This window comes from Rhyacophila brunnea, unplaced genomic scaffold (assembly GCF_057557595.1).
Source record: "Rhyacophila brunnea isolate RB1 unplaced genomic scaffold, BYU_Rbru_1.0 scaffold_13, whole genome shotgun sequence".
NCBI lineage: Eukaryota > Metazoa > Arthropoda > Insecta > Trichoptera > Rhyacophilidae > Rhyacophila > Rhyacophila brunnea.
In genome coordinates this window covers 423,780-448,051 of record NW_028232785.1, presented here as the reverse complement: position 1 = coordinate 448,051, position 24,272 = coordinate 423,780, and the positions used below count along the sequence as shown (strand labels likewise).

General features: G+C 35.0%; 1 protein-coding gene across 4 annotated transcripts in view; it reads left to right on the top strand.

Annotated features, from left to right (window-relative positions):
- cnc (NFE2 like bZIP transcription factor cap-n-collar) overlaps positions 1-24,272 on the top strand; it is a 222,372-nt gene that overhangs the window by 193,243 nt on the left and 4,857 nt on the right. For 3 of the 4 annotated variants that reach the window (XM_085941546.1, XM_085941547.1, XM_085941544.1), the window contains 9 exons: positions 11,001-11,237; positions 11,625-11,742; positions 12,012-12,099; positions 13,805-13,958; positions 14,657-14,815; positions 16,836-16,913; positions 18,078-18,208; positions 20,639-20,812; positions 20,991-21,123. In XM_085941546.1, the coding sequence (XP_085797672.1) occupies positions 11,001-11,237; positions 11,625-11,742; positions 12,012-12,099; positions 13,805-13,958; positions 14,657-14,815; positions 16,836-16,913; positions 18,078-18,208; positions 20,639-20,812; positions 20,991-21,123 (1,272 nt within the window). The remainder of the gene's footprint in view (positions 1-11,000; positions 11,238-11,624; positions 11,743-12,011; positions 12,100-13,804; positions 13,959-14,656; positions 14,816-16,835; positions 16,914-18,077; positions 18,209-20,638; positions 20,813-20,990; positions 21,124-24,272) is intronic. The other variant, XM_085941545.1, reaches the window with a different exon arrangement.

Here is a 24,272-nt window from a genome sequence, read left to right as displayed (position 1 = left end):
ATTTTATGTTTTGTGTTAGGTGTATTATTTAGAGAAAACATCATTATTGGGTAATGTTGGCAGAGTCTTGGGGTAGTGTTGGCAGAATTATTTAGGGTAATGTTGGCACGTCACCTTGTAGGCGTTCACTGTGTGATACTAACGTGATTTCGATATGACAAACACAACTTAATTACAATATAGCCGTATCACACTTCACCGTGAATTGGTGTTTACACTTTACAGGAAGCCAGTAGCAAAACAAAAAATAACCGATATACTGGATTATTTGTGAGGTTAGGTTGGGTTTTCATTCTTGAATTCATGAATTTTGCCAAAATCAGTTATGAAAATTAAATTAATGTTCATATTGAATCAACCGTATAGTATACCTACAGTCATCTCTTTCCGATAGAAAGATCACGGCGAACTGTGCCACGGTGAAATGTTTTACGTACAATTTACGTGTATCCAGCGGGAAGACTTTGTATATTTACAGTGCCCAGTAACAACATGCCAAAAATCAACACTCATACGTTGATGACGTTGATTTACTACGGCCGCAATCTTGGAAAATGGCGGACAATTTTCAGATTTTCAACTATATCTCATCAACTGTCGAAAATATCGAAAAAGGTTTCAAATAAAATTAAAAAAATACTTCCAACACGTGGCGAAGGGCGGAGGTAGGCTGTTAAGATCCAACATAAATAGTGCACACTAGACTTTGTAAGTCAAACGTATTTGTTTTCATTGAACTAAGACTAAAATTTACAGATAGTCATAGTAGATAATACTCAAATAATTTATAGATAGAACAATATTTTGTATCTATTATGTTTTGTTTCAAGAAGGGCATAATTGAAATAATTGTAACTAAAACCATTCGTAATAACATGTATTCGAACAAATAAATATAACTGAAAAATGTTACAGTATTTTCGTCGGATTGCATACCTAAACATGGTTTGGTTTAGGCAGGGCTTAATGAATAATGTTAAAAAATGTGCACTAATTTTGTCGGTTGCCCCATACCATACCTAAACTAGGTATTATGATTTGATTTGGACAAGCTTTAGGTAATTGAATTTTAAAAACTAACCAGCACCATCTGAAATTTGTATTATTAGTTCAATGAAAACACATAAGTATGACTGACAAAGTTTAGTGTGCACTATTTATGTCGAATCTTAACAGCCTACATCCACCCTTCGCCACTGGTTACTAGCTCGTTTTTCATTTATGTCACTCCTCCACCCATTTAACTATGTGACTAAAAGAGATACGAGGTATTTACAATTTTGATAACACCGCTATTAGGGATTGCAATACCGGTATTTCAAAACCGGTATTCCAGTATTTATCAATGCCGAAATACCGGTTTTAAAAATCCAAAATACCGGTATTTTCGGTATTAAGAAAGCACACTCGTTTACGTTTTTGAAAATGAATATTTATAAGTTATGTGCCGCTAAAATGCAAATATATTGAGTGAATCCAGCAGAGGTGAAAAAATAATAAAACAAATTTCATCAAAATATATTTATATAAGTAATTGTCGCGATGAATTATCATAATATTTTTTCGAAATACAAAACATCTGTGACAAAAATGTTCAATTATTCTATACGCGTTGATTTTAAGAATCTTTTCCTGCAGCCGGACTTATTTGCACTTGATGAACTTTTGAAGGCTTTAGTTAAAATTATCAATTTATTCAAATTATTTGTAAAAAAATCACTAGTTCTACAGTTACGATCAATACATATTTTTAAATGTCAACATAATAAATGTAGGTATTGTTACATTCCCAAATGCTCCCCATTTGGAGATGTCTCTATAAATCTGGAGAAGCCCAAATCGGTACCAAACCGACAAATAGTAAGGGTTGATTACGAAAATAAATAATAATAAAGCCGGCAATGCTGTAAATTGCGGCTGTTTAAAAATATTTGCAACGTCGCTGTTGTCGCCGTTTTCGACAACGCTTCTCGCTGGGAGCGAAACATAAAATGGCGGACAATACGCGGCAGACGGCCAGACAGTAAACATTGTTAACTCGCGCTACGTATAAAAGAAATTATAAAAAATGTAACCATTAGTATATATTAACGTAAATAAATTTCGTCGTTTCCACCACAATTCCGGTGTGTTATTTGTCCACCTCCAAGTCCCGAATCCAGACGAAAAACCATACAAAGAAACAAAGTGACAGCATCTTTCCATTTACTCATTTTGACGGGAGATGACAGTATGTAGGTTTTTGCTATAAAATAATATTTCAAAAATATTTTAATAGCTATATTTATTGATAAGCACCTACTTCTGTTTTTTTATGTTTAAGAAATACCGAAAAACCGGTATTGAAATTTTCATTCGGTATTGCAATCCCTAACTGCTATCAATAATGAAATTTTTGTGTTATCTTGCTTGCTATTTCCGCCTCTTTCATCCGCTCTGGCAACATATCGGTGTTATCATTCTCTCTCTGTCTCTCACTCTCTGTTGAAACAATAATTTTAGCCTTATCTCAGAGTTAGTTCGTATATGATTCCGCAAACATTGCCTGTGTCATTTTCTGAAACAATTAATTTTAATAATATGTTTTTAATTGTGTAATATATTATATAAAATGTTTGTAAATAATTAGTTTTTTCTTTCACATATATAATTAATTGTGTTCTGTGGTTATTTGTGAGTGCTGTTTTTAGTGTCCTCCGGCAATGATCATCTCTGTAAACACGGGTCGAAATTTGCACTGTGGAATTTTAGCTTAAGAGTATACTTCAGTGAAACGGCAAATAATTTTCAACTATAGTTGCGACGAAATTTCGGACTGGCTGCCAATCGGAGAGCGATAGTCGAGCTGTGAACACTTCAATTTGTTTTGTGATGGCGTCGGGGGAATTAATTCTTAAATCGTGTAAAGATGACTAAAAAACGTTACGCATTTACTTGAAAAAGAAAACATGTCAATGAATATATTATTATTATTACTAATAGAACAATCATGGGCCCCACATCGTGAAGCGGGCCCTCATGCTAGGATCTTTGTCGGTCCCCTCTACCTATCGCTAAGAATAAATGCCGTCTGTACGCGGTAAAATTAATCTGTATATTTAGTGTTTTATTGTATATTTTAATACATCCATTCTAATTATGGAGATGTCAAGTATTGATACACAATTAAAAATTGTATCGTACAACCACATAACTTTAAATAATATTGTTGAAATTTGTGATGTGTGTTTATCTCACTTATCTGGTCGATTCGCCTCGTCGGTCCCTCCTGAGCCCGGGCCCCCAGGCTAGATAGAGCCCTATCAGCCCCCCCCTTTTAGAGGCCATGAGAACAATACACGTAACATTAAATGGACGCATGTTGAATTTTTATGACAAATTATGTTTTGTTCTGCACGCGTCGTTTGCATAATCTTCGCATCGCGTCGTCGCGATCGTTTTAGACCGTGCCCCAGCTGAAGTATTGCCTTAATAAAATATTACCTATTACATCTATTCCGAGAGGAAACAACTTGATTTTACTAGCGAATAGCGCAAAATGTGCCAGTATTTTGGACTATGCGTTTGCTCAGCTGTGGTTATACCAAAACGTAGGTAGTAGCGAAGGATGGACGTAGGCTGTGGAGATCCGACATAAATAGCCCACCAGTGAACACAGAATTAATGGGAACTGAAATACCTAACTGGTGTGGAGTAACAGGCAACCGATCTCTAGTGTGGAATAATACGGGATAAACTTAAACACGTCTCAAGAATACGTCATTCCTGCGTTCTGATCTCTCTGCTCTCGGCTTATGCACTGACTTTCATTCAATATTGGTGTATTTGAAGGTTGAAAAACACTATTGCACGTCTATAATGAGCGTTCCATTTTCGGCAGTCACACATTCAAAGCCCTGCTTCAAAATGTAGTGTATTGGAGTATAGCTAACACTAAACTTTGTCAGTTATACTAATCATTTGTTTCTATTGAACTAAGAATACAAATTGCAGATGGTGCTGATTAGTTTTTAAAATTCAATTATGCCCTGCCTAAACGGAACGATAATAAATATATTTTTATCTGTTATGGTTTGGCTTAGGCATGGTTTAATAGAATTTTAATAAAACTAACTGCAATTGTATTCCTAATTCAATGAAAACAAATATAAGTATGACTGACAAAGTTTAATGTGCGCTAGTTTTGCCGTGTCTCCACAGTCTACGTCCACCCTTCGCCGCTAGGTGTAGGCCAGGTGTGCATCGCTTTAATGGAAACGCGGAGTAGGAAATGAATCCGGGGTTCGAAATGACTGTGGACTTTACGCATGTGGTCAACAATGCATTATGAGACAGGTCGCCTTGAATTGAAATAAGACAACAATTTACAGATGATGTTGGTTAGATTTTAAAATTTAATTAAACCCTGCGAAAACCAAGCCATAATAGATAATAGTCAAACATACTTGTTTATTTATAAAATATCTAAAATTATACAGTTAAATCATATACCTATAACTTTGGATAGTTTATAGGTAGAATAATATTTTGTATCTTATAACAATATGTGTAGGTACGAAATGAGTATTCTTAATCCAATGAAAACAAATAAGTATTAATGAAAAAGTGTGCACCATCGCCTAAAGTATATCTACCAAAATTGTTATGGTTTGGTTTAGGCAAGGTTGAATTGATTTTTAAAAACTAACCAATACGATCTGTAAATAACTGTAGTCTTAGTTCATTAAAAACAAATACGTATGACTAACAAAGTTTAATGTGCACTATATATGGCGGATTTTAACAGCCTACCTCCACCCTTCGCGACTGCTAAATTTAGATAATAAATCGGCATTTGAAGCTTACATCCTTTGGAAACAACTTGTATTTAGTCGTGTTCAAAGTTATAATGCAATAAAACCTATTTTGAAAAAAAAACTGAGGGTTACGCCCTTTTTCATTTGTAAATTCGATATCATATTTATCACTTTTTTATTGATTTTGGAGTTTAGTGATATGTTAGAATAGCCCTTTTGATATGACAGTAAGAGTAGTAGGTACGTTTAATTTATGTTTTTTTGTATATGTTACACCGAATGTGTGAAATTGCGTATTACACGAAATCGGAAATATTTTGCCTAATTCATGAATAAGGCAACGGGCTTGCATTATTCATGAATTAGGCAATTTATCTGCCGAGTGTGTGAATTTGGCAGGGTATGGAATTCTTAAACTGTCAACATGACAGTAGAAAAAGTAAATTTTATACGGATGGTTTTATTAGTTATAATTGGACATAATATAATAGTATTATTATTAGGTTAGGTTAGGTTTTTTAATTCTGAATTCAACTGAATGTCCATTTTGAGGTTAGCTAACAAGTCTCAACAAACAGTCGACCACTGCACGATTGATACCCAAGCACGAATCAAATCGCGAAAATACCTTTTAATAAAATTCTTCCGTTATCATATTATAGTTCTAGATTTTTTTTTGGGCATAGTAAATGGATATGAACGTTATTGTAGTTATCGATTGGTATATTTTTATATAATCAATGACGTTTGATACATTTGGTTAGTTTGATCAGTTGCAAAAAACACCACCGGAGCGCGACCATCTATTTTGACCAATGCATGAGCATTTGACACATTTGGTTTAGTTGCAAAAAACACCACCGTAGCGCTACTATCTAATTTGCCCAATGCATGAACTAGGTAGAAAAAATACTGCCGAATTCACGCACGCGGCAGATATTTTGCCTAACTCATGAATAAGGCAACGGGCTTGCATTTTTCATGAAATAGGCAACAATTTGCCGATTCTATGTAATACGCAATTAGTCACATTCGGCGTTACATATAGGTACATAAATATATTTTACTTAGCAATCCAGGCAAACAATTCTTTTAAATAAGTATATCTTACCTAAAACTTCTCTTTTGATTTTTAAACCCGATTAGATAATAAAAGAATCATTCACTTGGATTATGTCAATTTTATCTGAGATATTATATTAGAATTATATCATTTTGACTTAGAAGTATCCAAAAAATCAATGTTAACATTAAATGCAAAATTTCTGATAAAATATCATAAGTTGACAATAATATGACCGACTTATATTGTGTCTGTACATAGCAGTAGTGAAGAGTGGAAGTAGGGCGTTAAGACGTTAAAAAAATCGTTTGGAAAATCACTATATTGTATATAGGTTGGGTATTTCCCGAGTCAATCTCGAGATTTGGGATTTCCCGAAATGACGAAATTTTGAATTCTCGAGATTCGGGATTTCCAGAAAAGAATTCTCGAGAAATCGGGAAATTTAACTGTGAAACTACTAAAATCCGTGTAAAAACTAGACAGATTCCAAAAAAAAATTTTTTCTTATTTATGTGAGAAGACAAACAAAAATAATTTAAAACATTACTTATTAAAATAGAATTTCAAAAAACACAGACTGTCAATCGCTGCGTCTGACGCGTACGCTTTTAAAACACAAAATTCCCTGATGTTTCAAAAATAGCGCTCATTTTCAGTCGATTAAATGCCCCGATCAGTCTTTGAACGTTTTTTGTTTTCTGTCCACTTTTTTCATATAGAAAATCGTTTTTTTTTTCAATTAATATTTGATAATAAAGAAATCCCGAATTCCAAGAAAAGATTCTCGAGATCCTGGATTTCCCGAAATGTTAAAATTTTCAATTCTCGAGATTCGGGAAGGAAAATCTCGAAAATTTCTCGAGAATTCCCGAAACCCAACTCTAATTGTATGTGATATTGTACTGATATAATATATTCATGTATTATACAACACATTTAACGTGTAGGTACGAAGAATTTTTAAATAACAAATTTCTTATTGCTTTCACCGCCCCTTATCTGTATCCATCGCCCCCCCCCCCCCCCCCAATTACCTATGACGCTACTACCGCCTCTGGATCGCTCCAGCGCCCCCCAAGGGGCGATAACACCCACTTTGAGAAAGATTGGCTTAATCACCGCCATCTTTAGATTAATAAAGCCTGACCATAACTTTTTGCACAAGCAACGAGTGGTCCACTTTTGAGCTGTCAAAATCAGATCCCAGATTGCTTGGCATATTGATTCGCCCTCTCTCGTTTCAAATTGAATTATAAAAAATTAAAAATATTAACTATCAGTGTTATTAATAAATAATATACATTCCTGTTATTCATCAGATGTCAAAGCCAGACTAGTCCTTCACACAAAAACCGGTGGTAGGTAATATCGATTTCCAAAAAATATATAGCATTGATCTATGCATTACATTTGTAGAAGGTGTGTTAATGCTAGTGTATTATTTATCATGTAACTGATCTATTCAAATCAAACCATTCCCTGTGTGAACACGACAGACGCGTCAGTATGAGCACTCTACGTCACAATGATAGTTCATACATAGACAACAACGGTAGGGGCGGAAAAAGTAGGATCAGTCGTTGTGAATGTATCGCCTGTCTACTTGAGTCGGCAATGGCTTAATGCATTGTAAAAAAAATTACCTGTGGAGCAATTTTCCTTCATGTTATTAAACAGTACTTACAAGATAATTTTTGGTTGGCACCCGGACGGCAACTCCCCTTGGTGCGGCTCTGTTTATGTCTTTGAAAATCAATCTTTTGAATGTCAGAAATCAGTTTTTTAAAAAAATTACTTGAACCGTTTTGTTTACGTACTTTTTAATCTTTTACTTTGGTCGCTATGAGAAATTTTATTATCAGATTTTAAAAATATTTTATATATATTGTTTCTGTGGTTGATATTGATAAAAAAAAAATGATAAGATTAAGGCCCGTTTCAGACATGACAGCGGTGTCGCGCTCGATATAATATAGGAGGCCTTTGTATTCGAATTAGAAGATAAAACTGGCTGCGGTAATAAAAACAAGTGTATCGGCGGCTTGAGAATGTAGCGGCCGACGGAAAAGAGTACCGGACACGCGTTGACTCATTAGCTCTGGGCCGTTAATAACATAATACAAATGCCCCTTTATTAGAATACAAAGGCCTCCTTATTATATACGAGCGCGACACCGGTGTCCCGTCTGAAACAGGCCTATACCTAAATAAACATAATTAATCATGATTCAAAAGTTATTAATAAGTAATCCTTTCTTTTCATATTTACCGGTTTAAGAATGATTTTTTGTTTTTTTTATAATATGCCCGATTGACAACTTTATAGATTAGATTAGATTATAGAACATTACATGCTACATTTGGCGTTTTTCAATATAATTAGACTGCGATATTATGTACGTTGGGTTCCTAACAGATTAATTCTTCTTCTTTCGACCATGTCCGATCCTAATAGGATCATATGGGCCTCCACAGAGTGGAGGTTTTTGTATTAACAGATTTTGTTTTTACGAGACATGGATGTCAGCCACTTGCTCGACCTATTAGGTCCATACTCTGACTCATACACAAATTGAAAAACAATATCTGTACTTGCCAGACTCAGGATTCGAACCTGGAACCCACGACGCTATAGTCCGACGCTTAAACGTGAAACGGCAGATAATTTTCAACTATAGGCGCGACGAAATTTTGGACTCGCTGGCAGTCTGAGAGCGAACGTCGAGGTGTCAATACGTCATTTTGTTTCGTGATGGCGACAGGGGTCCTCCTAAATCGTGTAAAGATGACTAAAAATGTTACCCATTTACTTTAAAAAGAAAACATGTCAATGAATATATTATTATTGTTACTAATAGAACATTAAATGGACGCATGTTGGATCTATATGACAAATTATATTTCGATCGGCATGCGTCATTTGCACCCGCGACTCGCAATCCGCGCATCACCTAGCCACGATCTTTTTAGACCATGCCTCAACTGAGGTATAGCCTTAAGCCGCGCGGCCATCGTGGGGGCAGATTAATTAGTAACCTTTAATTATCTTTTTTTTTTATTCAACGAATAATTAACAAGATTTAAGAATGTAACATTCTAATTATTGAACATACATAATTTTGAAAACATTTCTGAGAAAATATATTGCCAATAGAAAAAAGTAAGACACCCGGCAGGAATCGAACCGGCGTCTCTTGGGTATCGCGCCCTGTGCATTACCGCTATGCTACGACTGCCATTATATCTTACTCTAATGCATAGTGCGGAGATATAAGCGTACCGAATGCTTAATCACTCGCACTTATGTTTCGTTTTTGTTCAGGCCTTGATAATACTTATTTAATTGTGGACAACAATTAATACCTAAGTGGGTATTGTGTGTTTAAATAAATTGTTAACATGGTGAAATTAAAATATTATAAAAGATTTTATGTATTAAAAATTGTGACAATAATTATGAACAGTTGTTAATATAAAGTGACCAAGTGATATTATTGGAAATGTGGAAAGACATTTCGAAGATTTGTAACATAACAAGTGGTCGTAGGAAAAAACATTTTTTTCAGAATTGGCATATTGTCTTGTTATTGGCCATTCGTTAGACTATTCAGGGGTGTGGAAAGGGAGGGTGTTTCCAGGCGAAGGCGTTAGCGACACAAAATAAAGCCCTGGATCAAAATTACTAAAATGGAATATTTTTGCACTTGCGATATTTCGTACAAATCACCAGTTTTAATGAACAATAAACGTCGGAGTAATGTGTGTATGCTAAATAACGTTGGTCAAATATCCACCTGTCAAATTAACCAAATTTATAAATGAGTATTTTGGCATAACTTCAAAAGCATTAATGCCAACATTACCCTAAGAATACAAAGGGTATTTTTAAGTAAATCTCCAGTGGAAGAACTGTAATAGAAAACACAGAGAAACTAAAATACCCATGAATACTGACTATCGTCGGTCAAATTCGCCTCTGCCAAAATTACCCCACGAAGAAATGGGGTACTTTTACAGTCCGGATTTCGGGTTGATAGTGTCGGCGGCCATCTTGCATCCCATGCACTACCTTGGGGCATTGCCCGGATACTGTCTTCCACCGGATTATTTTGAAAGTATGTTTTATTTCAGAACTTATTTGGATGATTATTAACTATGTTTAAAAATGTATCAAATCTCTATAAGTATATATTTTTACACTGGCGAAGGGTGGAGGTAGGCTGTTAAGAGCCGCCGTAAATAGTACACACTAAACTTTGTCAGTTAAACGTATTTGTTTTGATTAACTATTTTTTTTATTCAACGAAAAATTCACAAGGTTTAAGAATGTAACATTCTAATTATTATTGAACATACATAATTGTGAAAACACTTCTGAGGAAATACCAATAGAAAAATCTTTTTTGAGAGAAAACCCGAGAGATGCAGGTTCGATCCTGCTGGGTGTCGTATTTTTTCCAAAAAATATTATTTCTATTGGTTATTTTTAAGTGTTTTCAAAATTATGTACATATATATTTATTGTAATTTTACTAAGATTACAATATTCAGATGGTGTTGGTTAGTTTTTTAAATATTAATCAAACCTGGCATAAGCCATAATAGAGACAAGTTGTCTATCTATAAAATGTCTAACGTTATGCCATTAAATCATACATAGTTTTAGATATTTAATAGACAGAAGATTTTTGTTTATCTCTTATGGTTTGGTTTAGACAGGGCTTAATCAATTTAAAAAAAACTAACGAACATAAATAAGTATGACTGAAAAAGTGTGTATACTACTATGGTTTGGTTTACGCAGGTTTCAATTTAATTTTAAAAACTAACCAGCACCATCTGCAATTTATATTCTTAATTCAATGTACTGAGAAAGTTTAGTGTGCACTATTTATGTCGGATTTTGACAGCCCACCTCCACCCTTCGCCACTGCTTAATAGAACTCTTTTATATTTCGTTATAACTCACTCAATGCGAATTCTCGAACTTGCCAACAAGATCCCGGAATCTGCCAACAATACCCGATGTATAATTAATTTTCTTTTGCATAATATACTTGTATGATCTTACGCAAACTAATCCATAGGTATTATATTAATCATATTTATGTATTATATTAATCTCCCATATTTCGCAGGAATGTACACAATGCGAATGCTTGACTCCGCCAACAACGCCCCGGGCACTGCCAACAACAGCAATTCCGCATCGGCGATCCTACAACACCATCAAACGCACGCAGGAGGCCACCACAACAACAATCACCACCATCATCAGCCGCAGCAGATGCTGCACCACCAGGCGAACATGCAACACGGCGGAAACAATAACAATAATAATGGAGTTCTGCAAATGTCAACTGGGATGGGGAGCGGTTAGTAGATTATGATATTATAAACATCAATTTATTTTTTTAACATATTGTGGACGACGTTCATAACATGACATGAAACATTATTATAAAGAAAAAAGTAATAAAAACGATAAAAATGAAAATATAAAAAGAAAACATACAAAAGCAGTGAAAATTCAATTATAGATCTATAGAAGTTCAAAGAAGTACACCGAGTTTGCTAAGGAGACCCTATTCTAAGAATTTATAAAATAGCATCTACCTAAACTCACCCTCACGCACGTGGAATATATCAACAACTGAAGCGATTTGGTTGTACAGAGTTATTGCCCTCCTAATTGACAACAGGTACCTTTTGACGGATGTTACATTAACGTTATTAATTTTATATAATTGTGTGTATTTCAGAACGTGTCGACGCCTCGTCGGATAGTGCGGTTTCTTCGATGGGATCTGAACGTGTGCCATCTTTATCAGACAGCGAGTGGTGTGACGGTGGCAGTGACTCCGCCCAGGATTACCACAGGTGATACATTAAACTCTTCATCATTAACTTACCATTGTGGAGGTATTTAAAAAGACTTTCTTTTGTGGGTAACCCAAACTCAGAACTCGGTCCAGTATATCCCTATAGCATCAATTGTTTCTTCTTCCAAGGTGTATAGCTAACCTGCTATTGGTGATGCCAATTGGGAGAACGATGTTCAACACAACAGCAGTAGATTGACATCTGGTAACGGATATTGCACGAAAAGGAAAAGTCATTAATTGAAGATAAAACCTGTTTTGTTTCAGCAAACTGAGACCGTGCGACGGAGAAACCCGCCAGACGCCTCTCGTGGCCCAGAAGAAACATCACATGTTTGGGAAACGATGCTTTCAGGTGAGCGGTCATTTTACAACGTTTTTATTAGGTCATCTTCTTATTTGTCCGGTGGTTGTTTATCCATTACAAATCTTGCAATCGATTTTTAACTAACTTCCCGACTAGCTAGACATTTGAAACTTTTAGAATATATCAGAACACGATGCCAATGCATTCTTTTAATACTTTTAGCCATCTTTAAGTAGAATTAAATTCATTTTCAGTTAATTCTGTTTTGTATGAAAAGTTATTTCGGAAGAAATCCGTAAAAAAGTAAAATACTATTATTGATTGCTAAGGGGATGGTCCTAGCAACTAAATTATTAATATATACGTGCGTTACTATGGAAATCAATATGAAATGTCAAAATGACATTTCAGTATTATTTCTATCAAGTACAAAATTTTTTGATCGTTTAAGCTAGTCAAGTCAAGTTTATATGATTCAACAGAAAATTTAAAAACGTATGCCAGCATTATTTGGAGTCCTAATAGGTTCATGCACACAATTAAGCTGGATCGAGTCCACAATAGATTTCTTAGATTTCTCTACTTAAGAACATACGGGTTCTTTCCTTATGATAATGACAATAAAATGAATTTCCCGACTCGTTTTCTTCTGGATATGCTATCAATGCAATCCCTGTCTACCCGAAGAGTGATTGTTCTTTTAAAGCATTTCTTTTTACTTCTTCGTGGGTTCATTTACAATCCGCATATACTGGCAAATATTAATTTTCATGTTCCCACCAATATCACTCGCAGCTCCACGGTCTTCAAGATACCTCGTCGCAGGACAGATGTTATGTTTCATGATGCTGTGTATCGTGCAATTAGCTTATTTGATGGCACCATAAAGGTTGATTTGTTTTTTATTAATTATATAATGTTTGTAGACGTTTTAAATAGGATAAATTTATAATTGTATATATTATCATATTTCTTTAATATTTACACATGCTGTCTTTTCCACTTTCTTGTCATATTAGTTGTTATTTGTAATTAAGATATTTTTATATATTTGTATGTATTATGTATTATGGCGCATTGGCCAAAAGCTGTAATGCCGTAATACTCTTTTTTATAAATAAATAAATAAAATAAATAAATAAAAGTATATAAAAAGTTCTTTTTATCTTGTAATTATTTATTATTATTTTAAACTTGCGTCATAATTTGGTTAATAGGTATTATGTACTGGTTTTCATTTCTTATATCTGAAGCAATGATTCCAAAGTAGGCACTAGTGACTAGAAGATTCACGGGGGGGGGGGGGGTACACTAGGTTGCTCAAATGGGGCAAAGAATATAGAAATCGTTACCTCAGGTTATTGGTCTGTTTGAAGCACTTTTTGTGATTTAGAAACATTGCGTTCAAATAGATTTTCTTCATCATGTGTCATTTCATGTGTTTTAAAATAGTTTTACATTCTGTTTGTATAAGAAAATAATTGAAATTGTTAATGTATTTATTACTTATGCTCAAATGGGGGGGTGGGGTTAGTCTGAAAAAGTTTGGGCTTAGTCTAGTCTTTGTCTTAGGCTAAGCCTGGAATCTGTAAATTTACATTGTGTGTTTGGATTGTGAGCTTGTTCCTACTAAGTTGATTAGCTAATAACCAATTCCCATTTAAAAAAAAACCTTATGGAGGCAATGAAGATCCACATTGGATTGTAAAGCCAATTAAGTAATACAAACATATGTTTTATTGTCGATTTCCAGGAGCAGTCACCTTTGGGCCGTGTTCGCAGCGGCCTATCAGAGCAAGACCAGCAATCCAACCTACAGCTTCAATCGGAAGTTAAATTCGAGTACGAGCAAAGCCCCGCAGCACCCACGGCAACCTACGTACCAGACGTCGGCCATTTAACGCCAGGTACGCATCAGTCCGCTTGATCGGAACTAATATTTTCACACTTCAGTCGAACTTGGTTATTACGAGGAAGATGGGACCGACTGAATTTGCTTGTTATAAGCATTACTCGTTATGTAACATTTTTCGCGCCACATTCTATTTAAGCATAGAACATAAAAAATCTGAAAACCATCGTAAAAATCCCCGAAACAAGCATGGCATTCATAAACTATAAAAGAATTTGTTTATTGTAATGAACTGCTGAGCCGCCGGCGCTGTTAGGTACCTATTGACTTCGCAAAGCTTGGATTTTTTACATGCAATTTTAACCATATGCGTGGATAGTTTTTCAATGTTGTTGGCGAAAACACGAATTAGGTACCTACTTAGACACTTAACTAGTGGCATAAACGTAATCCGATCTCGGTGCCATCCTGCCCGGTCAGATTTTATTGCTTAGGGTCGAAAATGTTGTTTTTAAACGATCTACACATTAACAGTTTTGCTTGGTACACCCGAGAAGTAGCTCATTATAAAAGTGAATAAATGTATGGAGAAAATCATAAACGTATGACGTAACGAATGTTTCCTCATTACATCCGAGATCTCGCTATTTCCGTGATCGTAATAACCGAGTTCAACTGTATATTCAAAATAGATTGTGTCAGTAACCTTTTTCCCAAACCTTTCATAATATATTCTCTATTGTCTCGTTGCAGAAATGAAATACTCATGCACGATGGAATTCTCCAACGGGCTGCCCAACGTGCAGAACAATGGAGTGGCAGCCCCCCGTCACAATCACAACCACACATACAGCCTTCCACCAGCCCCCCCACAGCCCCCACACAGACCACTGGCAAGGGACAAACTAAGAGGTGTGTTAATCGTGTCATTGCTAAATATATATATATTTTCATGTGGTCCATGTAGGTAAACTTACATTGGTCAAACTGGAAGGTTAATTATTTAAACAAACATAATATTATGTACTTCAAATTTGACAACTGAATTGTAGTATGTTTGCCTATCCTGGAGTCCAGTCATCAGATCCCCAACGCCTTGAGCCAATTAAGAAAGTTGAGAATCTCTTTCTGCCTTTCCTTAGATATTTCTTATTGTGGAAAGTATACCTACAGCTTTTTAGGTTCGTTTGATGATGGAGGTAGGCTGTTAAGATCTGCCATAAATAGTGCACATTAAACTTTGTCAGTCATACGTATTTGTTTTCATTGAAATAAGACTACAGTTGACAGATAGTATTGGTTATTTTTTAAAATTCAATTAAACCTTGCGAAATCCAAGCCGTAATAGATAATAGTCAAAAAATACTCGTCTACTTATAAAATATCTAAAATTATGCAATTAAATCATACATACCTTTAGATATTTTATAGATAGAATAATGTTTTTTATCTGTGTAGTTTGGTTATGAATGAAAAAATGTGCAGAATTTTGTCATATCGCCTAAAATACACCAAAACTAATAACCAGTGCTTGATTGATTTTTAAAAACTAACCAACACCATCTGTAAATTGTAGTCCTAGTTCAAAAATACAAGTACGTATGACTAACAAAGTTAAATATGCACTATTTATGGCGGATCTTAACAGCCTACCTCCACCCTTCGCTTCTGATCGGTTCCCTTGGCTTTTGACTCGTTTGAAAATGTCAGTTATCGAGATTTCTACAAATTTAGTTTGATGCCTTTGGATTTGCTACAGAGGAACCATGTTTTTACATACCCGGAATTCAAATTGCGTAGTTTCTGCCGTCCCGTTTCATTTTAGTAAATTTTATTCCCAGTTTTATGTTTTTATTTCCCGCAATTTACAAATACGCAAAACTACACTTCAATTTGAAGCATAGGCATTCATAATATATTATTGGCTTTCTCTCACTCCTGCGTGGCGAAGGGTGGAGGTAGGCTGTTAAGATCCGACATAAATAGTGCACACTATACTTTGTCAGTTATACTTATTTGTTTTCATTGAATTAGACTACAATTTGCAGATGGTGCTGGTTATTTTTTAAAATTCAATTAACCTAAACGAAACCATAATAGTTTAAGTATGCTATGGGTGATCTGACAAAAATAGTGCACACATTAACTCTTAAGGCCGGTTCGGATTAGTTGAGTAGTTTAGTTGAATGGGGAATGATTTAGTTACCACTAAATGATTTAGTAACTGAAAAGTATCCGAACACAGTACATTAGTGAGTGACGTGTCAAAATGACTAGAGCACTGTTCAGACTTGTCTTGTGGCTTGTTTGGTATTTAGTGAGAGATGGTGGGGGTGACCACTCAACCGAAAAATTAGAACAAAATGGAATGACTTGACTAAGTGATTTTACTAAATTACTCGACTAAATCGAACCGGTCTTTGGGCTGTCCGCTGACGGGGAACAACATAACGGAGCATATGACCCCCAGATCGCCTGTCGGCCCTACCGCCAAAGAAAATCTAGAGGCCAGTCAGCTAGGTATTCCCCCACATATGCATTAATCGCGCGACTTTTCTTTACATTTTCAGCATACGCTGCGTTAGTTGTTCATCGTCGGTAGACAGTCTAAGAGTTATTGCGACCAGTCACATTAATGAGGTGTTATATAATGCGGGTGGCCTAACTGTCATAATTATTGCGATCTCTAATGTCCGTTTGTGTCGTCTGCGCTGCTTTGTCTTTTAGACATGCCGTATCAGAACATTAAAGCAAACATTCCATGGCCTGAATGTCCCAGGTGGGTTCACCGTTCATGGATCTTCCTGTGGCCACAGGCCTTGAATATGCGAAAAACAACTGAATCAATCTTATATCAAACTTAAAAATAATTATTTAAAAACACCAATATGTCAATGTTGCCATAATAATAATGAAAATTAATAATTTGCAGGTCGAAGGGCCCTCGAAGGTGCGGGATCTTGCGGACTGGGCCCCCTTTCCCGGGACGAGAAGAGGGCCAGAGCCCTAGGTTAGTAAATCGCTCATTCAACCGTCGAATATGTATACAGCTTCTCCGTGCTTGAATTAACCGAATGCCCATTATCTATCAAAGGCTTCATAGCAATGCGGCAGATTGTCTCGATGTCTCGTGTAGTCAATATAGAATGTTACATTCTTACACTGTGTGAATTTCGTTTTAATCATAAATTATTATAACACGTTATAGAACACTATGTCGGCCAGTAGCAAAGGGTGGAGGTAAGCTATTAAGATCCGCCATAAATAGTGCACATTAAACTTTGTTAGTTTTGTTGAACTAAGAATACAATTTACAAATGGTGTTGGTTACTTTTTAAGAATCAATTAAACCCTGCCTAAACCAAACAATAATAAATTTTGGTATATTTTTGGCGATATGACATAATTGTGCACACTTTTTCATTCATACTTATTTGTTTTCGTCGATTAAGAATACATAATATTACACATATTGTTGGTTCATTTTTTTTAAATTCATTAAGCCCTGCCTAAACCAAACTATAATAGATAAAAATTATTATTCTATCTAATATCCAAAGTTATCTATGATTTAATTGCATAATTTTAGATATTTTATAGAATATAGATAGATAAGTATTTTTTGACTATTATCTATTACGGCTTGGTTTCCGAGGGTTTAATTAAATTTTAAAAACTAACCAATAAAGTGTAGTCTTATTTTAATGAAAACAAATACGTATGACTGACAAAGTTTAGTGTGCACTATTTATGGTGGATCTTAACAGCCTACCTCCACCCTTCGCCACTGAATTGTCGGCCATTGTGACCCAGTATCAATAAGGGAAAATTTCTCAGCTTTGAAAAAGTTAACGGCATTTTAGCTAGGTCTTTTCTCATCGAGGATTGACTGTAATATATCAGAATAGAAATCAGGCGCACTCTAGTGCATGGCAACCAAAGTCTTGGGAAGTTGTTCCAAAATAGCACGGATATCACTTGGAGCATTTCCATAAACATGACGGTTATCTACAATAGTTGTTAACACATGGCACTGCGTCTTACTTGATGACAGATGCATCCGATTAGAATCAAGTAAGTCGCGTTAACTGTGCTACTCAACGACATTTGACAGCTAAATCAATCTCGCAAATCAGAACGTTTTATCTTATGGATATTATTTCGTTCATTGCAGGTATTCCGATGACAGTACACGACATAATTAACCTGCCGATGGACGAGTTTAATGAACGTCTCTCCAAGCACGATCTAAGCGAATCGCAACTCTCTCTCATCAGAGATATAAGGCGCCGGGGGAAAAATAAGGTAACAACCTAAAAACTATTTCATGTTAAAACTTTCTTGTTTTTAAGGAAGGCAGATCTTAATTATTAACTCTAAGACATAGCATACGGACCTTGAATATGAAATCATTTATTGAATGAATTAGAAGGATTCAAACCTGCTGTCCGCTCTCACATAAGTGGAATATATCGATGTCAGAAGCCATTTTGTTGAACAGATAGATTGGCTATCATTTTATTATAAATCGCCTATGGATAGCATAAAACAACACGGACCTTGAATATGAAATCATTTATTGAATGAATTAGAAGGATTCAAACCTGCTGTCCGCCCTCACATAAGTGGAATATATCGATGTCAGAAGCCATTTTGTTGAACAGATAGATTGGTTATCATTTTATTGTAAATCGGCCATGGATAGCATAATAAAACAACATCAATATAAACTCGCTCTCACGTAATTGGGACATATCAATTATTTTATTGAATTTTTGCGTTTACTATATAACGTTTACATAAAACAGCATTATGTTTTGTTGCCCTCACGTAAGTGGAATATGCCAATGTCCGAGGTAATTTTGTTGAATATATGCATTTACTATCAGTTTATTACATGTCAATTGGGTAAAGCCATGGATAGCTTAAAACATAGTCAATGTAAACTCACTCTCACTTAAGTGGTATATATCGATGTCTGAAGTAATTTCTTTGGACACATACATTATCTGGTTATTATAATTCGACCAGATAAAGCCACATATACCACACTCATGTGAGTGATTTATTATATCGATATCTGAATTCGTAAGACGGATGCATTGGCAATTAGTTTATTATAACTCATTAGAATGACGCAATGCGTAAAACAATGTTGTCGTAAACTCGCTCTCACTTAAATGGAATACATCGATCTTTGAAGCAATTTCATTGAAAACATTGTATTGACCAGGGCTCACTTCTTGCCAAACAATTTACGTATATAGTTATTTCCATGATACTCACATCCTGAAGCGGGCCCCCTAGCTATCACTAAGGTTAAAGGCAGTGTGATGCTCTACAGTAGCGCTTTTCAAATGGTGTTCGAGGTATCAACAAACATTAACCAAAAAATGCAATTACTCAACCACATATTTTAAAATATTAATATTATGTCCAAAGGAAATTAGCGCCGCAGGCGATTTTTTTTACAATTAGACCAAATTTGTAATGTGCGTTATTTCATTTATCTGGTTGATACCCCAGGCTAAAGCCCTGTCAGCCCCCCTTTTGTGGTTAGGTGATTTCCAAAGTTCAGTCCAATTTTCGTCTGACAAATTGTCCGGATTCCTTTTCTTATCGTTAGAGTCTATGGCCGAATGTCTTCTTCCACCGTACTAGTCACCACGTAGTCACCACCGATCAATGTATTTTGAATGATCGAAAAGTGTCCAATGTGGTCCGACGAGTTTGATGACCAAAAGTGCCGAAACTGTTTTGGTCTTCAACAGAGCTCTTATTGGGGTAATAATTAAATTCATTTGCCAAAAGTCGCGTTCACATTCACTTGAAGAAATGATAATAGAATTCAATGCACATATCAAACGCGATAGTTTTTCAGGCTGTCTTTTCATATGAGATGATTCAGGAAAATTGACTTGTACCTACTATGTAATCGCGAACAATGTTTCATCTAATTGCTTTTGAAACATTAAAAATACTGTGAAAAAAGATGCCGGAACTCCGTTCCACCGCGTTACATTACAATGAAAGCCCTGGTATTGACTATAAGTTTATTATAACATGGATAGAATAAAACAATTTTTTTTTAAACTCACTTTCACGCAAGTGGAATATATGAAAGTCTGACGTGATTTCGTTAATTATATGTATTCTATAAGTTAGTCAGATAAAGCCATGGATAGCATAGAACAACTTTTATTGAAATTTGCCCTAACATAAGTGGAGTATATCGATGTTTGTTCGTTCACATAAAAAATCACTATTTATCAGTTTTTTACAAGTCATTTTGATAATGATGAATTGATGGCATAAACGATGTCCGTGTAAACTCACCTCACATAAGTGGAATATGTCCAAAACGACTGTTGAACATTTTCATTGACAATCGATCAAAAACATGAATAGCATATACCAACATCAATGTAAACTCGCTAGCACATAAGTGGAATATATTGAGATCTGATGCTATTTCATTGGACACGTAAATTGGTGATCAGTTTGGTTATAACTCAGCTGGTAATGGCATATATATCATTAAACAATGTTGATTGAAGCTCAACCTCACATAACTGGAATGAATTGATGTCCGAAGCCATTTTATATAGTTCATTAGAAAGCATCCACGCATTCTTATGAATAGTATATTATTATATTGAACGTAAGGCCGTACCGATGCATGTCCATTTAATAAAACGAACGCACCTCTGACTTGTTTTGTTTTTCTGTTCACAGGTGGCAGCACAGAACTGCCGCAAGCGAAAGCTCGACCAGATCACGTCACTGGCTGACGAGGTGCGAGACGCCCGGACCAGGAAGCAGCGACTCCAGAGAGACAGGCAGATGCTGCTGGCGGAGAGGCAAAGGGCCAAGGAGCATTTCGCAGCGCTTTATAGACATGTCTTTCAGGTGAGATGATCAATGATTAAAATTAGAACTCTACTCCAGACCGACATACGTTTGCCTCTAAACAAATAAACATTGAAATTCTAATAGATTTAAGTTTTGTACTATTCCATTTGAGTCGTTTTTTGCGACCCACACTGTGTACACTGAACACTGACCATTGCACTTTCTTCGCTTGCAGCATTTGACAGACAACGACGGCAACCCGCTGTCTTCGCAGCAGTACTCCCTGCAGCAGGCGGCTGACGGAGCCGTAGTCCTGGTGCCGAGGGCATCCGCGTCCCTCCTTCCGAGCGTGCGGACTCCCAGAACAGGTATGTTTGACAAGATGTTTTTTTAGACGCAATTTTCCGGCTCTTTACTCAATTGTAACTTGGAAATTTTATCAGATATCTCTATCTCACTTTACATAGCTCTCTTTCTGTCCCCATCACGCAGTTATTGACAATAATTATTGTAATATTTGATAATGGGTTATAGTGGGGATGATGACTATGACTCAGTGGCGAAGGGTGGAGGTAGGCTATTAGGATCTGACATAAATAGTGCACACTAATCTTTGTCGGTCATATGTATTTGTTTCATTGAACTAAGACTACAGTTTACAGATGATGTCGGTTAGTTTCTTAAACTCAATTGAACCCTCCGAAAACGGAGGCATAGTAGATAATAGTCAAAAAATATTCATTTATCTACAAAATATCTAAAATTATACCATTAAATCATACATATTTTTAGATATTTTATAGATAGAAGAATATTTTTTATCGATTATGATTTGGGTTAGGTAGGGTTTAAGGGCCCACATGCACCACGTAGGTCAACATGGAGATTTTATGGTATTTTGGAAAAAAAAAGGATTTTTTTTCCAGTTCGGTACATGTTCAAACACACGCGTTAACATGATCTTACTCCCTACTTCAGTTATCGTTTGTCAATTTACAGTTACGGCCGTATATCGTAGCTTAACCTTTCCCTTACCATGGTAAAAAAATTACGCCCGTTCCCATGCCGTCCACTCAGTGTCCCGCTAGAAATTTGGCATTTTAAGGCATTTTAAAAGCTAATTGATTGCTTCAAAAGGTAAAGTATGTTTTTAAATACTATTTAGTCATCGTTTAACATGTTATTCTGTGTATATCACATGCAATTATCTTATAATCGTGTATAATAATCGGACATCGATAAATGTACGTCATAACCAAACCACGGTGTGTCTCGATCTGTTTTAAATGGAACAACGAACACACGCTGTCATTTCACGGAGAGTGGGGATGGCTAATTCATCCGAAGCGGACGAGGGTGTTGTAAGGTAGAATAACACGTGTACAGGCGTTCGTTATTACGTTCGCCACATAAAATAAAAGATACCTAGCATATTATGAAATAATATTGGCTTCGATATATTTTAATGAACACATTAAGTTTTATTGCTTACATTTTGTCCAATATATAGTGGACAAAAACATATATCTAAATATATATCAAACTCAAAATTTTATGAAAACCTTTTTAGGGCTTCTGAAACTAGGCGCTTCACTTGAAGAGTTAAAAAATACCAACAACATGACGTGTAATAATAATATGTATTTTATATTTAACGAAAAGAGAAGTATGAATGAAAAAGTGTGCACAAAATTGTAGGATTGCCCAAAGCGTACCGAAACTATATAACACCATATTATGTAAATTATTGTAGTATTAGTTCAATAAAAACAAATATGTACGTATGACTCACAATGCACTATTTATGTCGGATCTTAACAGTCTACCTCCACACTTCACCACTGAGAAATAATATAATAGTATATTATTATGTATATACCTACATCAGATTGAGTATGATAATATTTATTTATATAATAATATTATTTGGTAAGTACTTATGAAATTAGAATGATTCAGTAATCTTAATATGAATTTCTTGTACCTACATACAATCCACCGATATTATGGACATATTATTATATATAGTTAATAATAATATATAATATTATAACACAATATCATGTAAACACAACAGGTTCACTATGATTATTTATTTACATATTAGGTATGTAAGTAGGTACCTACTTTATAATTTTATTATTGGTACTTGTAAAATTAAAAAATAAAAATGCTGAAAACACTATAAAATATTTTTTGCAACTGTGTGTCTACTTCATAAACAAAAGAAACTCCACGTGTACTACCTAGTTGCACTTAAATTGCATTTGCTGACTCATTATTATTTTCGGATGAAAGCTATTATTAGTGATTTACGACGACAATACAATTTATTACGGTTCAACCATGGACCAACAAAATAATGTCTCATTTATAATCTTTTATAATTAAAAAAAACTAATATAGGTAGGTATTAGTAATATCGTCAAAAAAAGGATATTTTAGAATATCGTATTAACCGCACCGCACCGCAATTTACAAAGCTACAGTTAACTATAGATACAAATATATTATTATTGATGCTAGTCATTAGAACATACCTACATTTTCTGTAGCTGTCTGATTTCAATGCAGGGTATTTATTTAAACGGGTTTAATATTTGGGTTTGAATACAACATTTGAATGGGTAGGTACATCAATATTATGAAATTTATCGCATTGTATTATTTTCCTAAAATTCTAAAACAGAATGAAATAATATTACCCTTGCCAATATTTAACATATTGCATTGCCTAATATGATAATAGTATAAACATGTAGAACATGTGAATACGCCACGCCACATGCTGTGCTGTTTTTATTTAGCCCGCTCGAGAATTTTTTTCAATTGCCTATGTCCCACAAACTGATGTAATCTTTACAAACCTTGTAGCAAGGGTCTGTATTCTAAATCCGGGAAAAAAGGTTTTATGACTTGACTAGACAATGGTCAATAGCATTGGATCCTTTTCGTTAATTGTTTATGAATAAACGCCACATGTAGCGAAGTTAACACGGTAAAATGAACACTAATAACATTGCGTTAAGGGTTGCTTTGGCGTTTATCGTCAGATGTATTTGAACAATGTATACTTCAAGGTTCGATATATTATGGGAGGCTATAACTGATTGCATTATTCACAGAATTATGTTGAACAAAGACATACATTTCTATCTCTGACTAACAAATGACATTTTAAAATAGTGTCTCATGTTTACATTACTATTATGCGCGTTTCTCTAACGTATATCTTTCTAGATAGCCCTATCACTGTCTTATCAAAATATTGATTAGACTTTCGAAAAATGATTAATTTTACATATAAAACATTCAATTCAACCACCTATATATTTTTCTTTTTATGCCTAAATATTTTATCTACAAATAGCTAAAAGTAGACGTTTATATACATAATAATAAGTGGGGTATCTATGATTTAAGGTCATTTCTAAACTGCGAGACCATCGTGGCAACGGGAGTGTTAACCACTGGTAAATGCCAACAGAAATAGCGTATTTCAAAAAAATACTACCTT